General features: G+C 34.5%; 1 protein-coding gene across 3 annotated transcripts in view; it reads right to left on the reverse strand.

Annotated features, from left to right (window-relative positions):
- Nucleotides 1-10,653: 10,653 nt before the first annotated feature.
- The window catches only part of Suv3 (Suv3 RNA helicase), a 222,567-nt gene continuing 215,468 nt past the window's right edge, over nt 10,654-17,752 (reverse strand). For all 3 annotated transcript variants that reach the window (XM_090394567.1, XM_090394561.1, XM_090394574.1), the window contains one exon: nt 10,654-10,934. In XM_090394567.1, the coding sequence (XP_090250693.1) occupies nt 10,666-10,934 (269 nt within the window). In that variant the 3' untranslated portion in view covers nt 10,654-10,665. The remainder of the gene's footprint in view (nt 10,935-17,752) is intronic.

Raw genomic sequence — 17,752 nt, forward strand, 5'->3', positions numbered from 1 at the left:
TCAGTGATTTCAATGCTTTAAATTCAGAGTAAGAAAGATTAGGACGAGGAGGCTTGGCATGAAAAAGAATTTGTGCACATTCAAAACGTAATCTGTTGGCTGTTTTTTGGGATAAGGATCGAATACCCCTGTCTATGTTATGAAAAAAATCCATAATAGGCACCTTATTCGGCGTAACAGCGAAATCATATCCTTTTGATAAAACAAAACGTTCACAGTCTGTTAGTGGACGTCCGGAAACATTTATGACTACTTTATCTATATCAATAGTATTATTACTGGATCTAGGTAAGCTGACTAGTGATTCAAATTTGCGTTTCAGCTTGTCACGAGAATCATTGAAAACCTTTAAGTAAGAACTCGAAGATATGCGCATTATAGTAGTAAAAGTTTCAACAGTTAAAATAGATTCCAGAGCAATTTTTATATCCATAATTTCTCTATTTAAGATGGCAAGAGATTTTTTAGCTTCGTGTAGCTGAATATTTAAAAGAGACTTACTAGCTTTGAAGTAGATCCGATGAGCTTTTGGGGACCTAAAAACTTCTTTTATTTTACAACAGGTTGGAATAACCTGGGCCATCTTACATCGTTTAAGGAATATCAATCTGTTAATGCATTTGGCCTTCTTTATCAATACTTTACCGTATTGATAAAGAAGGCCAAATTCCGTGCTCTTGTGGATTATGTTATTTCGGACAAACGGGAAGATCTGCCTCCATTCGGCTAGAAGAACACCAATCTTATATTGAATACTTTAAACCTGAAAAGTCTGGACTTGCAGAACATGCCATCTTCACTAGACACAGAGTTCATTGGAAAAAGACAAGAGTTCTTCACAAAAGTCAGTTTCTCATGGAACGCCTTTATAAAGAAGCATGTGAAACTCTACTTCATTCTCCTAACTTAAACAGATCCGACGGCTTACGTCTGTCCCCTTTATGGGAGATAGTACTTTACAAATCAGCTAATCTTTCCTAACTTTTTATTGTATTAATTTTTTTTTTTTTTTTTTTTTTTTTTTTTTTTTTTTTTTTTAGGAAAGTTATTGACCTTTTTAGTTATCTTACACCAGCTACTTAGGTGGCGCTTTTTGGAATTGTCAGTTCATGTTTAATTTTTGTGCCTAATTGTACTGAAGATGCCTGTGACACACGGGCGAAAATTATACCATTAAATAATTTTTCTACGTGAGTTTTTCCGTTATATTTTTATGTATAGTTATGTCTACTCACGGTTTACCTCTTTTAAAACTTATACAATACTTTAGCAGTGCCCAATTATTATATGACAGTGATATTTGGGCAATAAACAAAGAATAAAGACAAGTGAAATGAAATTTATGAGAAGAACTGCAAAATACACATTATTAGATCAAAAAAGGAATGAAGACGGGGTGCTTAAGGGTCAAAGCTGTATAACTGAGAGGAGACCTCCACATAGCCTTTAAAGGAATGCGGAGAACCGACCAGGGCTTCTGACCTAATGTCCAATCCTCACCTTCTCGTGGTGCACCCTGTTGGGTATCTACTTGGATACTGAACGGACGAGGATGGGCTGGCAATTTGGGATTTAGCCGACCAAATTGTATTCTTATTGGTTAAACCAAAATAAAAAATGATGGTACAACATGACAAAATTTCATGTCGGCTGGGGCGTCGCCCGGTTAAACAAGGCCCCCGTTGTTTTCGCCAGGGAACCAGGGCGAACAGCGAAAAGTCAGCTACTGGAACAAATCTGAAAACAAACCCCAACTCAACATCACCAGAGTTAAAGATCGGTACTATCAACGTAAGAAGCCTGAATGGCAAAGAAATGGAGCTAGCTGAGGAATTAGATAAGTACCAGATCGACATAATAGGGGTGACTGAAACAAAAAAGACCAAAACTGGTGAGATCTTTCTGAGCAATAAATACAAAATGTTATATTCAGGCAATGACAATCAAGGAAAAGAAGGGGTAGCCATAGTATTCAACACAAAATACGAGGCTAATCTTCTTGAATGGCAGTCAGTCTCAAGTAGAGTAATGTGGGCAAATATGAGAATGGGGAACTGGACAATGAGACTTATTTGTGCCTATGGTCTCATAGAAGGTTCTACTAAGGTAGAAGTGGAGGAATTTTTTGAGGCTTTAGAAAAAGCAACTGACACAATGAAAAAGGAAAAGTTGGTCCTTGTTGGGGATCTAAATAGTAGAGTAGGAAATGATTGTGAGACATACAAAAATATTTTGGGAAAATTTGGAGAAAAGAGCAAAGCTAATAATAATGGCAAATATCTGTTGGATTTCTGCTCAGGACATGGACTGGTTATTACTAACACCATGTTCCAACATAAAAATGTGCACAAATTCACATGGAGAGAAGAGGCTAGGAATAAGAAAAGTCTCACTGACTATGTTATTGTTGATAGTGATGTTTTCTCCCTGGCGCAGGACACCAGAGTGTACAGAGGATTTGAAATTGGAAGTGATCACTATTTAGTCTTGAGCAGGATAAAATTGAATTTCATATTGAAGAGAATAACATGTAAGAAAGTTTTAAAGCGAATAAAAGTTGAGCAGCTCTCAGATGTGAACTGTAGACTAAAATACAGAAATATTATTGAAAAGAAAATGAAAGAGTTTGAGAACAGGAATCAAACCTTGGAGATTCAGTGGCAAACTCTGAAGGAAACATTGATTGATTCTACCAGAGAGGCATGTGGTGAGGTTGTGTGCAAGGATAAAAAAATCAGAACTCCCTGGTGGACACAGGAAGTTAAAGAGGCAGTGAAGGAAAAGAAGAAAGCATATCAAAAGTTCCTGGCAAATAAGTCAGCTTTTACTCTTACAGAATACAGAGACAAATGTAAGAGAGCTAAACAGTGTGTAAAACTAGCTAAACAAAAGTCATGGGAGGACTTTGGCAAGAATATAGAAAATAAATATCAAGAAGGTGGCAAAATATTCTGGAGGTTGTTGAAGAAGCTTAGGAATGGAGGAAAGAGTGCTGTAAAAGGAATTAGAGATGATAAAGGTGAAATGAAAACAGGAGAAAAAGATATCCTTGAAGTATGGAGTAATTACTTTGAAAACCTGCTAAATGAAACAAGCAGTGATGACAGCACAGTGATAAAAAACACTGACCAGGCATGCAGTCAGGAATACATATCCATACTTGAAGTAGAAAAAGCCATCAAAGGCTTGAAATGTGGAAAGGCAGCAGGAGTAGATGATATTCGACCAGAAATGCTGAAGTATGGTGGTATAAGAGTCTTACAGTGGCTGCACTGCATAGTTCAGAAAGCCTGGACAGAGGGACGAATTCCCGATGATTGGAGTAGAGCTCTCATAGTACCCATATATAAAAAGGGAAATAAAACTGAATGTGAGAATTACAGAGGTATTTCCCTACTGAGTGTTCCTGGCAAGATCTATGCAAGTATACTTGAGAAACGGTTGAGAAGAATTGTGGAAGAAAAGCTTGGTAAAGAACAAGCTGGATTCAGGCCAAATAGAGGCTGTCAGGATCAGATCTTCACTTTACGACAAATAGTCGAGAAAGCATGGGAATATAACAAAGATCTGTATTTAAGTTTTGTCGATTTGGAAAAGGCATATGACAAGGTGCCAAGAGAGAAGCTATTCAATACGCTGCAGTTATATGGTGTCAATAGGGCATTATATCAAGCAATACTTAGTCTTTATTTGAGTTGTGAGTCAGCAGTTAGAACTGAAGGAAGTACAGGAAGATGGTTTAATGTTAAATCTGGTGTGAGACAAGGATGTACATTATCCCCTCTGTTATTCATTATCTATATGGATCACATTATGAAGGAATGTGGTATTAAACCTGATATCAAAATTGGAGATGTTAATATCAGCTCTTTGCTTTATGCGGATGATGTTATACTTCTAAATAAATCCGCTACAAGTCTGCAAGATTCTCTGACTAAATTGAATAGCTGTTGTAATAGATATGGTATGAAGGTCAGCAATAAAAAGACAAAGACAATGAAAATAGGCAGAATCATTGAAAATGTCAACTGTGTTGTGAATGGAGAACCTGTGGAACAAGTAAAACATTTCAGCTACTTAGGCACAATTTTTACTGAAGATGGTAAACTAAATATAGAAATAGACAACAGAATCAGCAAAGCTGGTATCGTGGGAAGTCAATTGAATAAATTCATATGGAATAAGAAAGAAATTAGTCGGAACACTAAATTAGCTGTATACAAGACTGTGTTCAAACCAATTTTAACTTATGGATCTGAGAGCTGGGTCAGAAGTAAAACACTTGACCAAAGACTAGAGACCACAGATATGAGAGTCCTGAGAAAGATTAGAGGCATGAACAGATGGCATCAATGGCAATATCATATTAAAAATGAGGATATTAGGAAAGAACTTGACATTGTCAGCATCCAGGAATGCGTTAGCAGAGCTAATCTCAGATGGTATGGTCACTTAAATAGAATGGGAGAGGAAAGATTAGCAAAACAAGTGTTCTCTGCCAGGTTGGCAGGAAAACGACCCAGAGGAAGACCAAGATATAGGTGGGTTGATACGGTACAAAGTGCCTTAGACGATAGAAATATAAGATCTGATAATGTCGGAGTCTTGACAAGTAACAGACTGATTTGGAGGAAAATTGTAGATAGGAAGTTAGTAATGATGTAATTTTTTCATGTAGTACTGTCATATCCTGTACACCCCTTGAGGGTACATGGCAGGAATTTGATGATGATGATGGTGATGAGGAATGAATACATTTTAAAAGAACTAAAAACAAAATCAATAGAAGAAAAACTAAACAATTATAAACAAAAATGGATTGAACATGTAAACCGAATGGCCAACACCAGACATCCTAAACAAATACTAAAATATAAGCCAAATGGAAAGAGAAGGCAGGGTAGACCTCAAAAGAGGATATTGGATGGATAATGAGACCGGAATAGACCAATATGGTCTATACCCGTAATTATTGTTATGATGATGATAAAAACTGTTGTCATACCAGATGCTATTTGTAATGGCTTTACCTTTTGCATTACACAGATGATATTTGCATATATAACCCCCTTTTTTTTTTTTTTTAAGTTTTGTATATTTAATTCTCAAAAAGTAGTTGAAACAGTCATATAAAATTAGTCAATTTAATAAAATTAAATATATGCTTGATATGTGGACATTAATGAGCAGTGATATCTCAATTATTCATCTCATAGAAAAATTGATTTCATAGTAATAGCCAACTCAATGACTCTTAACTGAAGGGGGGGGGGGTTGGGCTATTATTATCATCATCTAAGATCCCCAGGGCATCAAGGACTCATTGAGGGAGGCTGTAAATCACCCAAACCAGCTGTCCCACCTTCTCTTAAATTCTTTCACACTACATGCACACATTACCCCTAAAGACAAACTATTCCACTCGCTCACTGCTCTCTGAGAGAAAAAGCTAGCTCTTACCCCTTTCTTGACTGCAAATACATTTAACTTCCATGGAGCCCCCCATGTTCTCTCCCCACCTTCCATATAACAAAAAATTTCATTAGCCGTTATATAACACCCATTCAAAAGTTTATAGACCTCTATCACATCACCCCTCTTTCTCCTGGTAACCACAGTCTGCAATCCACATACTCAAAATCTGTCCTCATAATCTAAATCAGTGGTTTTACCCGGTGTTCCGAGAACTGGTTACAAGTGTTCCACCGGTGAAAGATGTCACATGACACAGTTCTGAGTGTGCAAGTATTTGGCTACTCTGATCCTAACAACTGAAGACTGGTAGGCATGTTGACTTCTAAACAAATAGAATATCGTTTATAGGTCAATAGTACACTCTATTAAAGGATCTGTTACCCTTGCAAAGAAAATAAATCCAAATATTATATTTACGCAGTTTTTTGCACAGAGAATCCTTAGTTTCAAAAACATTATTGGCAATATTAAAACCCGTATTAGACCAAGTTGTAAATATGGTAAATTACATCAAGTCAACACCTTTAAAAGCAAGCCTTTTTTTTGAAAAAAAAAAAAAACTTGGCATATCTATGGAAACCAAGCAATTTTTGCTTGGTTTCCGAATCTTTGCTTTTGTACACTGAAATAAGATAGGGGTAAAGTGCTATTCCAAATTTTAGAACTTAAGAATGAATGATTGGCCTTTTTTTTCAAAATGAAGGTACAGATGCTTTTGTAAAATGTCTTCAAAATGATATTTAGTGTGCTAAAATGACATATTTAGCTGATATCTTATATGCCGTATAAGACGCACTTTTTTTCTTTGAAAATAGGTCTGAAAAACAGGGTGCGTCTTATATACCGATACTCAGTTTTTTATTACTTTCATTTCTGGAAATTTTCTCTGTTCCGAGTTATGCAATTCCTTTCTTGCTTCCTTGCGGTGCATGAGAGCATTCCAGTTACGTAGGGTTCAGTGAATGCGCATGTGCTGTGTTCCTGTTCGTTTAAACTTTTCAATTGTTGACTCGGTTGTTGTGAACGGTGATAAATTTCTGACGTTAAATTTTCTCTAAATTTCTTGGCAAATTATGGCTGAAAAATGTCAACATTGCCTCAATATTACATACAAGTTATGTGTGATTGCGTATGCTAAAGAACATGGAAACAGGACTGCAGAGAGGCATTTCTGACCACCCGAACTGAGAAAATGATAAGAACTTGGCAGAATCAGGAAGAGGATCTAAAAAAAGCAACTCACAATAAAATAACCTACTTTGAGGCAGAACTGAATACTCGGATTTTAGACTACAGAAAAGCAGGACTTTCAGTGTCTACAAAAATGATTATTCATCAAGCAAAAGCGATAGCCACTAACAGAGGGATCACCAACTTTACTGGATCAACATCATGGTGTTCAAGATTCATGAATTGAAACCAGCTATGTATGCAGACTAAAACAAAAATATCACAAAAGATGCCAGCTGAATATGAAAAAAAATTATTGACTTTCATCGATTCGTCATTAACACATTCTGAAAATTTTGAACTTGCATGGACGAGGTTCTGCTGATTTTTGATGTGTCCTCAAACAAAACTGTAGATTCCAAGGGCACAAAAAAACTCACTACACAGTTGTTTTAGCCTGCTGTGCTGATGGAACAAAATTGCCGCCACTATTGATTTTTAAAAGGAAGACGTACCCAAAGAAAAAACTGCTTAAAGGAGTGTTTGTACATGTTCACGCAAAACGCTGGATGGATGGAAGAGGAATGAAGTTATGGATAGATAAAATTTGGTCTAGGCACCCTGTAGGACTGTTGAAGAAGCCTGCGCTGTTGGGATCAGTTTCGTTCTCAGTTTAGTTCTCACAGAACAGAAGACGTTAAAAATAAACTCAAGGAATTAAAAACTCAGTTAACTGTAATTCCAGGAGGTCTAACTAGTCAGCTTCAACCTTTAGATGTCTGTATTAATAATCCATTTAAGGGATTTATGAAGGAGAAGTGGAACAGCTGGATGCAGTCTTCAGATTTTGAGGTTATGTCATCAGGAAGAGGCCTAGCATTTCGCAAGTTTGTGAGTGGGTCAAAGCTTCATGGGATGCTGTGAAAACTGAGACAGTGGTTAAATCATTTAAGAAATGTGGCATTAGTAAATGCCATAATTCTTAAATGAGGACAATTTGTTGTATGAGGACTCAGATTCTGATTTAGAAGCGGTTTCAAGTGCCTCCTCATTTAGCTCTGGAGATGAATTATAGATTTTGACGAAGAAGATTAAAAGCTGGGTACTCTTTCCTAGTTATATTAGGTATTTGTTGAAAGTAGACCTACTTATTACTTTATATTTGAAATACTGTAAATTCATTATAATATTCAGTGATAAATTAAACATACAAACTTATTGTTTTAATGCTGACCATATTGTAATGCGTACAAACATCTTACATTCTTTGCCTACCAGTTTCGCTAGCAAACTGTCTTGCTTTTTTAAGGTGTTGACGGAAAAGCATAAAAAACTAGTAAATGCAAATTGAAAGGAACAAAAAAAGTTGTAAACAATCTAGTAGCTAAGGTTACACGTTCGCGTGACAGAGACAGAGGACTTATTGTTCTTATTCATTATCACGCATGCTTGTTTGTTGTAAACGTATAATGTGATTACTGGCTAGCTGTAGTTCGGATGGATTTAGAGAGGGGGATCAGGTTTTCCATGAACTGTTCAGAATAGTACCCTGATTTCTGTTGAGGTTTCCGCCGGTTATTAACACTATTGTGGCTTCCTTGAATAAACGATGTCTGTAGTCATCATCCAAATATGGCATGGAGCTGTTTTGCCGCTCTATCGTGTGGTTAGACATACAGAAATGATGTGCTAAGCCAGAAGAAATACTTCTGTTGTGGTTTACATCACCAACATGTTCTTTTTGTCTGATCTCTAAACTCCATGAAGTTTGTCCGATGTAGGCAAGACCACAGGAGCAAGGAATGTAATATACTCCTGGATATTTGTAGAATGGCACCTTATCTTTTAGGGATCCTAAAACCTGTCTGATGGTGGTGGTCGTTGGTTTGAAGACCACTCTGATGTTGTAGGCTCTTAGTATTCTGGCTATTTGATAAGAAATTTCTTAGAGAACTGGTGCTTTCCAAAAGATCTGGCAGGTGACAAGCTCAAGTATCGCATTAAAATAAGTTAAATTTTTAAAATAAGTCCATGCATATTTTTATAGTAATTTTATGCCCCTAATGCTTTTGGTGTTCCCCAATTTTTTCTTATAATTAAAAGTGTTCTGTGACTTTGAAAAGGTTAAGAACCATTGATCTAAATCCCATAATCCAGATATAATGTTTGTAGCTTTACACTCTTTCGACAGCTTCTTAATCCAGGTGTGGTCTTATCAAAGCCTTATACAGAGACAAAATGACTTCCTTATCATTACATGTCAAGGTTTGCAATTATCCTCTGTTGTATTTGCAACTTTTGCGCTATGTGACTCAGGAAACAGCAGCATATAATATGCCACTGGAACTCTAATCAAGCCAAAGTGCATAACTTTACACTTGCTAACATTAAACTGACAGCCATTTTCATTTGCCCAAATTTCTAGCCTATTCAAATCATTCTGTAAGTACTGAATATCAGTAGCATCCCTGATTTCCCTACCTATCTTTGCATCATCAGCAAACAATTGCACATCTGATGTTAGATCCTGCCTGAACTCATTAATGTATAGATTGAACAACAATGGCCCAAGGACTGAACCCTGAGGTACACCACTGGTGTCCTTAAATCTGGCATATTCACACACACTGTATATCACTTTTTGATGCCTGTCTGTCAACCATCCCCTGATCCAAGTCAAGAGTTTATATTCCAATCCCATATTCTTCAGTTTACGCAACAGCCTTTCATGTGTAACCTATCAAATGCCTTTGAAAAATCCAACATTATCACAGTGTATCCATTCCCTTTATCCAATTCAGCCATATTGTTATAAAATATGAACAAATTGCTAAAACATGACCTTCCTTTAGTAAACCCATGCTGTTCCTTGCAGAGTATAGCATGTTAGTCTACTAATTTCTGTATGTGAGTTCTTACCAACTTCTCTAAAATTTTCACTACCACACCAGAGATAGTGATAGGTCAGTAGTTAGACACATCAGTTTTTGAACCGCCCTTGTACAATGGAACTATCATACATTCCTTCCATTCCTGAGCTGAGACTGAAATTACACAAACATGTGAAAGGTCTAGCCAATTTGGCTGAACATTCCATTAGTAAATGGGCTGATTTTCCATCTGTCCCTTAAACAAATTCTTATCCAGGCTATGCAACAGCTCTTCAACCTCATTTTCATGCACCTAATAATTTATTATTATTATCAGGAAACAGCCAAGACAAATCCCAACTACTACAGAAATTAAACTTTTTAGAAAACTGAAAATAAAACCATAGAAATTGAATCAAGAATTAAATTATGATATTTAATCATAATGCAAAATCTCTGTTATTTGGAATTGAGAAATCTCAAAACATGTTAGTTTGTTCATTTAAAGTTAGGATAAGTAAGTACATAATAACCTAAGCAAGAATGGCAGGGATCAGAAGAAGACCAAGATACTTTCTTGAAATCCCAGGAAAAATTTATATAACTCTGCACTGTAATATAGAAAAAGATGGATTAAGGAAGTCAGTCTAATCACTCTCACAATTCATGAGTGAATAAAAATTTGTGATAAGTAGATTTTTAGCTTAACTGATTGTGGGATCATTGAACAGTTTTAATGGTGAGAGTTGTGTTTGGCCAAGGAAATGTCAATAGACTGAAGCTACTGCAGTGCGGTGTAAATTGGCAAAATTCTTTGTGTTTATCAGTGTTTTCAGGTTTGGTGGGCTTCAATGCACATGGTGATTGTAGTGGTGTTCTTACATGGACAAATTTGTTTTTTATATGAAATATTTAACTCTTATTATAGCAGACTCATGGGAACCAAAGCAGGAGTTTGTTATAATGAAAGTTCTTGCACTTACTACAATAAATTTGGTTTAGAACAGAAACACTGCTATATTGGACTTTAGATAGAACTCATTTTGATAGTTATAAGTACTGTTTATAAAGCAAATAGAAACCAATGTACTACTAGAAATGCAACTACATATCATGCAGAGAAAAAATATGACAGAAAAACGTATTTCTATTATTTATTTTTCTTGGAATTATTTTTTCCTTTTGTTTCATTTGGATGTTTGGGTTTCTTATTTACTGGCAGATCTAAAGATTCCTTTAAATTTGTCTGCCATTCTTTTTGTAATTCTCTTAACATATATTTATCAATTATTCCTTCAGCTAATAGGCGGTCTGTTAGTCTGCCTTTTCCTATCATCACTTTAGGCACACCGTGAATGTTTTTTTCTTCACCTCTGCTAGTTATGTCATCCAAGTCTGCAGCTGGTGGAACAGAATGGCCTGAAAAAAAAAAGTTATGAACTTACACATTTTTCTTTGGTAAAGAAATCATGCTGTTTTACATGTTATGACACCATGCAATATAATTTTAATATAAAATTCTACCAAAATGAATCATTATAAAAGAAATTCAATAAAAGGAATGAACTGCACTATACAGCTAATTTTTGCTATTGTAAAACTGTTACAACAAACTATTGAAAAGTATTGATTATAGCTCAAATGCACAAAACTAAAGAAAATTCACAATAGCAAACTAAACTTATACAAGTTTACTATAGTGAGAGCTAACTGTATATAAAGAAACTAATTTAACATAATTACCAAACACTGAATAATCAACTTCAATTAAACTGAAGATTAAGATTTTCTTTTCTGGATATCATATTATCTGAAAACTAGATAAGAACAGTGATAAGGCATTCTCCTTCCCATCACAGGAGACAGCTATGTGTTGGAGAGTGGGAAGTGAAATGATGTTCAAGCAGTCAATATCCCAACACAAAATTGCAAATCCAGAGTATATTAATAATGCGAGTAAGCCAGGGAAGATAATCTGAAAACTCTGCTTGAAAGACATCATACAAGAAACTTTTTCAAGCCGCCGCAGGGCAAATGTAGGCTACGTGGTGGTCTCACACAAGGAAATATAAATCCTTTACTACCTACAGACATTTACAAATATCCAACTTTCAAACCTTCAGCATGTAAGTTGGAGATAAGATACTATTCGCTTGGCCAACAAGACAAAATTGCACCCTTTATAGAACAGTAGTAATGATGTACAACTCTGCCTTGGGGGTGGTCTACTCTCATGCTGGTCCCAAGCCCAAATAAAAAAGGATGGTTGGGCAAAGGGCTAGTCACTATTCCCCATACAAATTCCCTAATTATGGAAACCGAGAGCCCAAGAACCGGTTTGCAGGATTCCTGATTATCAGTATTTAAGCTGGCAAGAGAACAATGTATGGATGAAGTTTCAAGAGTAAAGCCTACAGGAATATTTGAAACAGAAGAGGTTACTACTTTCACCTAAACAGAAAATGCTAATTGCAACATGGAATATGTTAGAACTATGTTTCAAACTGGAAAGACACAAGAAGTTATTAAGGAAATGGGAAAGTACAGAATAGATATTTTAGGAATAAGTGAACTGAGATGGGCAGGATTTGGAAGAGTGAGAACTGTAGACAGATATCAAATGTATTCAGGATCTTATGAAAATCACGAAACAGGAGTGCCGCTTATATTTTTTGAAAAGTAAAAGCTTGATAAACTGAAAGCCCAAAAGTGATCGAATAATAATGGCTAGTTTATATTCAGGATGCATTAAACTAGCCATAATGCAGGTTTATGTACCACAAACCATGAGCATGGCTATTTGTAAAACGACTGCACTGGATGAGCTTATATAGCTCCTCAAGTTTATTTTATTTATTTTATTAAAAAAAATTTTTTTTTTTTTAAATCTTGTAGAAAGGAAATCTTTTATGATAAGTTACAGATATGTATAGAACAAGTATCGAAGCATGAGTATGCAGTAGGAATTAAGTATGTGGTCAAAGAAACAAGAATGGTTACTTACTGGTGGCATTTTGTGAAATGAATAATCTTGTTAAAGGAGGAAGTTTATTTAAACATAAAGAATAAAACTAACCTGCATGTCACCAGATGGCGAAACCAAAACCCAAATCGATCATACTGCAATCAATGGTAATTTTATGAATTTATTCTTAAATGTTAAAGTAAGACAAGAGCTGATGTGGGATCTGATCGTCACTTAGTAACAGCCAAATTTAAATTACAGCTACATAGGAGTAAAAAAAAAAAAAAAAAAAGAAATCAAAAGGAAAGGATACGATATGATATGATTAAATTAAAAATGAATGCAATAAAGGAAAACATTTTCTAATACGATAATAAATAAATTGAAAAATTTGGAAAATGAGACAGAAGGTGAGAAAGTAGAAAGCTCAGAAGACATGACTGAAAAGCAACGGAAACATTTTTAAATGCTATATTACGAGGTGGACAAGTGTTTGGGTGCTTAAAAAAAAAAAAAAAAAAAAGAAGTTATCAGACAAGACCTAAAAACTCATAAAATAAAGGCTAAAGATGAAAATGATGCTTGAAAATGCTAAATCTCAAAGAATTAAAGAAATTTATATGAGCAATTATATGAAGAAAATAAGCCAGTTAAAAGATCTGAAGCATTAGGACACATTGGAAAATTGTATGAGGTGACAAGGAAAATATGCTCTGAAGGAAAGAGGAAAATAAATGCTATAAGGGATAAAAATGGCTTCTGTAAAACTGAAAAGATCGTGAGAAGATGGAAAGAAAACTTTGATGAGATTTTAAATGCAGAAAACAATTAACTGACATGATTAGAAGAAATGGAAATGGGCAGAACAGAGAGAGACCTATAGCCAGAAGTGGCTATAAAAAGGGTTAAAAGAAAGAAAAAAAGAGATTAAAAGTTTGCAAATGGAAGAACCTCCTGTTGTTTATTTTTTAACGGTATATATTAGAACACAGAAACTAAGTAAATAATTAATTTATTAACTTATTGCTGATATTTCGCTGGTGTTATAACCAGCATCTTCAGAGCACAAAAACACAGTTTGTCACAATATGCGAGACTATAACAACATAGTGTAATCAACGGACTAGTTAAACAAAATTGTAGCAGCAACACAAAGACTAGAGTCCTGATTTTTGGTGCCCTCTATCTGAAGAAAAAAAAAAAAAAACAACAACTAGTTTTTTCTTAAGATGACTGCCTCCTAGATCTTAGGCAAGTTAATACAGCCATATTTGTTGAGATTTTTTATGGCTGTATTAACTTGCCTAAGATCTGGGAGACAGTCATCTTAAGAAAAAACTAGTTGGTTTTTTTTTGTAGGACTCTAGTCTTATGTGATAGCTACATTTTTTTTTTTTTTTCTTCAGATAGAAAGCGCCAAAAATCAGGACATTAATCTTTGTGTTGCTGCTACAATTTTGTTTAACTAGTTCGTTGATTACACCATGTTGTTATAGTCTCGCATATTGTGACAAACTGTGTTTTTGTGCTCTGAAGATGCTGGTTATAACACCAGCAAAATATCAGCAATAAGTTAATAAATTAATTATTTACTTAGTTTCTGTGTTCTAATATATACCATTAAAAAATAAACAACATGTTCGATGAACACATAAGTCTGGCCACACGCGGAAGAACCTCCTATAAGCATAGATTTAAATATTACATTAGAACCAATATCTAAAAATGAAATAATGAACGTAAGAGAGAAGATGAAAAGTGGAAAAACATTTGGCGATGATAATAAGCAATAGAAATGCTTAACACAACTAGAGAAACTGCTGATGATAAATAGCAACTAATATTTAACAGTGTGCTAGAGACTAAAAGGTTACCAGAACGGTGGAAAGGAAACAACGATAACTAATTCCAAAGAAAGGAGATCTCACTAGATGTGAAAATTGGAGGGGAAACGAGTGTCCATGAATTATGGAATTAATGGAGGAAAATTTTTTTGCAAAAATAACTACTTTCAGCACATTGTTGTTGACTTACAATGCAAATATGTTAAACTGTTCATATTTGGTCTAATGTGTTAAAACTAAGAACTTTTATTGTTAAAAGACCATAAGATTTAATGATTACAAATACAAAGAGCCAACAAGTTTCATTAGCCACTGTCTAGCATCTTCAAGGCTGTACTGGTGTGAAAACAAATGCATAAAGTTACATGAAAACATACACTTTAGTAACTGCTAGGCCATTACATTTGATAATTCGTGTTTGATGACATGCATGCGTTCGAATGCTTCAGTCAGAATCCGGTACATGACCACGTGTTGTGTAATGGTCATGTATCGGATTCTGACTGAAGCATTCAAATTCATTTACCGATCATGTAACTACAATATGCGAAAAACTACACAACACGTGGTCATGTACCGGATTCTGACTGAAGCTATATTGTGTATTTTGTTTTTTTCATTCACATTTAACATTGTTTATTATATATTAATCATGACTTGTATAAAAGTTATTTATTAATCCTTATTTAAGAATTATTATTTAAGTAATTATTCTGAATTTAATCAGCTATTAATTAATTAAACAATAATGTGTATAATTTATTGTAACTTATATATTTTAACGTGAATTTTATCATAGTTATCTGTATGCGAAATGAAAGAGTTGATTAAGTAGCTCTAATATTCTATTTATTGTGTTTTTATTAACTCAATGTACTGGTATAGCCTTATGTAACATTAACGAAAATGTTTACGTTTATTTGTTGTCATGGAAACGCATGAAGTAAACGAGCGCGAGTGGAACAGAGCGTGAGCTTCGAGAAGGATAATAAAAAAAAAAAAAGGTAACAGAGAGGAGGGAACGGAAATTTTGGAAGCGAGAGGAAGCAAGGGTATAAACTAGTGAAGTGGAAGTAAATGAAAGGTTCTCAAGGGCAGAAGTTAAAAGGGATAATATTTATAAGCGAGCAAGAACGAAGCGAATCTTATAGTTAGCTGAAGGTGAAGTCAGCAGTAATAATAACAAGAAATTAATGCTGTAATCGGATAATATAAAAAACTGGACGTTCAGTGAAGAATTCTGAATAAACCCAGTTAGTCTAGAATTGCGATTTATTTCTAATTTGCCCTAAGGAGAACTGCACAGTGTTTAATTAGTTTATGAGTGGTAACAAGGATAATTGAAGTACCCTACAGTTGATATCTAGAATTGTGAAGCGTGATTAATAGTGTTTTAGTTATAACTGTGGAGAAGTCTTATAGATGTGTTTTTAAGAATAATAAATATATTTTGAAAGTATACTCACAACGTGATTGATGTACTAGGAACTGTTTCTGGTAAGGACTGTCATATTGATTTATTTCAATGCATGAAGAATTGAGTGTTAGTTACGCTACGTTTAACCTAACTTTAACTGTGGCAATTCTTCGAGATTGGGAATTGAAAATAAAAATTGCTTGAGAGATATTTACAGCAACTAGTGCCTGTGTTGTTCTTTAAGCGTATGGCATGGCTGAGAATTGCGTGAAAACTGATTAGATAGGAAGTTCTATTATATTTAATTAAGTGTAGGAACTTTGTGACTCAGAAAGTGAGAAAGTGTATGTGAAGGTTTGGAAGATTGAACTAATATGATTGACTTGACCTAATGTTTAACTTGATTCTATTGTTTAAAATTTGAAGTAGAATTTATGTATGTGTTATATAGCTTATATTAAATGTTTTATTTTGTTAATCTAATTATTGTGTTTGCCTGAATTCCTTTTTATTGCACCGTTCACAAAAATTCGAATCTTGCGGGAATCCCAAGTGGAAAACAAATACTTCGGCCAAAATGAATAAGGGAACTGCTAACTAACTATGAATTGATCCTGCTATTTTATATAGACTAATCTAAGAATAGAGTGGCCAATTTACAATTAGTTGTTTTTTTATATAAAAGTGACTTATAACAAGATGGCGAATTCGAACATGAAGGAAAGAACGTCACGACAAATGGCGCAGTCGGCATGATGTGATTTAATCGATAAGAAGTAATTTAAGAACTATAAGTTAAGAGATTGAATTTAGCTTTGTAATAATAATCGTGGAATTACTCCTTGAAATTTTTAGAAAGTAAATTAAATAAATCACAATGAACTGGTTATAATCTGGAATCAGGCAAAGATAAAAGTTTGTTTTAAAATAGAAAGATTGTATTATTTAAATTTGTAATTCATTAATCACTATGGCTGTTACATCAAGTTCTGAAATGAATGATAGTGAATTCTTTCGTATGGTGAACCCACAGCAGGTCTTTCCCCAATTTTCAGGTGAAGAATCGGATGATGTACTATTTTTTTTTACCTATGCTGAAAAACTTAGAGAAATAGCAAACTGGATTGATTTTCAACTACTAGTTTTAATCAGAAGTAAATTAATAGGCAAGGCCAGAACATATTTTAATTCATCCCCTATTCTTAAGGAAACATTAGAATACAAGAAATTTAAGGATGAACTAATCTCTAGATTCTCCCATACTAAGTGCTACCTTCGAACCCTTATAGAGCTCCACGAATGCATGCAAGATGACAAGGAAGATGTGACTAATTATTTTAACAGATTGGTGAACATTGCTAAATCTATGAAGGTGTCCCCTACAGAAAAACCTCACTTAGATTGGATTGTGTTTCAATAATTTTGACTGGGATTGCATAAAAATTTAAGAGAGGTCATTTACAAAAAAAAAGGCTGTCAGTTTAGAAGCATGTTATAGTCTGGCCAAAGAAAGAGAGAAAATATTGGAGGAAATGCAACAAATGTACTCCATGCGACAATCACTTATGCAGGACTGTAATGATCAACTTACACCTTTACCAATTCTTGAATATTTTTCAAACTGTAAAAAAAGGAAGGAGGTTCAGAATGAGGAAGTCAATGTAGATAACTCTATCACCTTGAGTAACAAACCAGGTTCACTATAACTACAATTCCCATAGAATGCAAAGTGTAACAATGGCCAAAGAGATTGGTAAGTTACCTTCAACTCTTGTGCAAGGTCTGATTGGAGGGATTCCATGCAATATTCTTTTAGATACTGGAGCCCACATATCAATTATTTCTAACTCCATAGTGAATAAGCTTGTTGATCAATTTTTTGATAACATCACCCTAATTCAGAAACCAGTAAAAATCACGGGAATTGCTAAAATTGAACTGATTGCTACAAGAAAAATAAATGCTGAAATTTCCATACCTTGTTTTCCAGTAGAGTTCTCACATGAACTCA

Source organism: Typopeltis vanoorti, chromosome 1 (assembly GCF_054136105.1).
Source record: "Typopeltis vanoorti isolate ZY-2024b chromosome 1, IOZ_Tvanoo_1.0, whole genome shotgun sequence".
In the NCBI taxonomy this organism is placed as follows: Eukaryota; Metazoa; Arthropoda; class Arachnida; order Uropygi; family Thelyphonidae; genus Typopeltis; species Typopeltis vanoorti.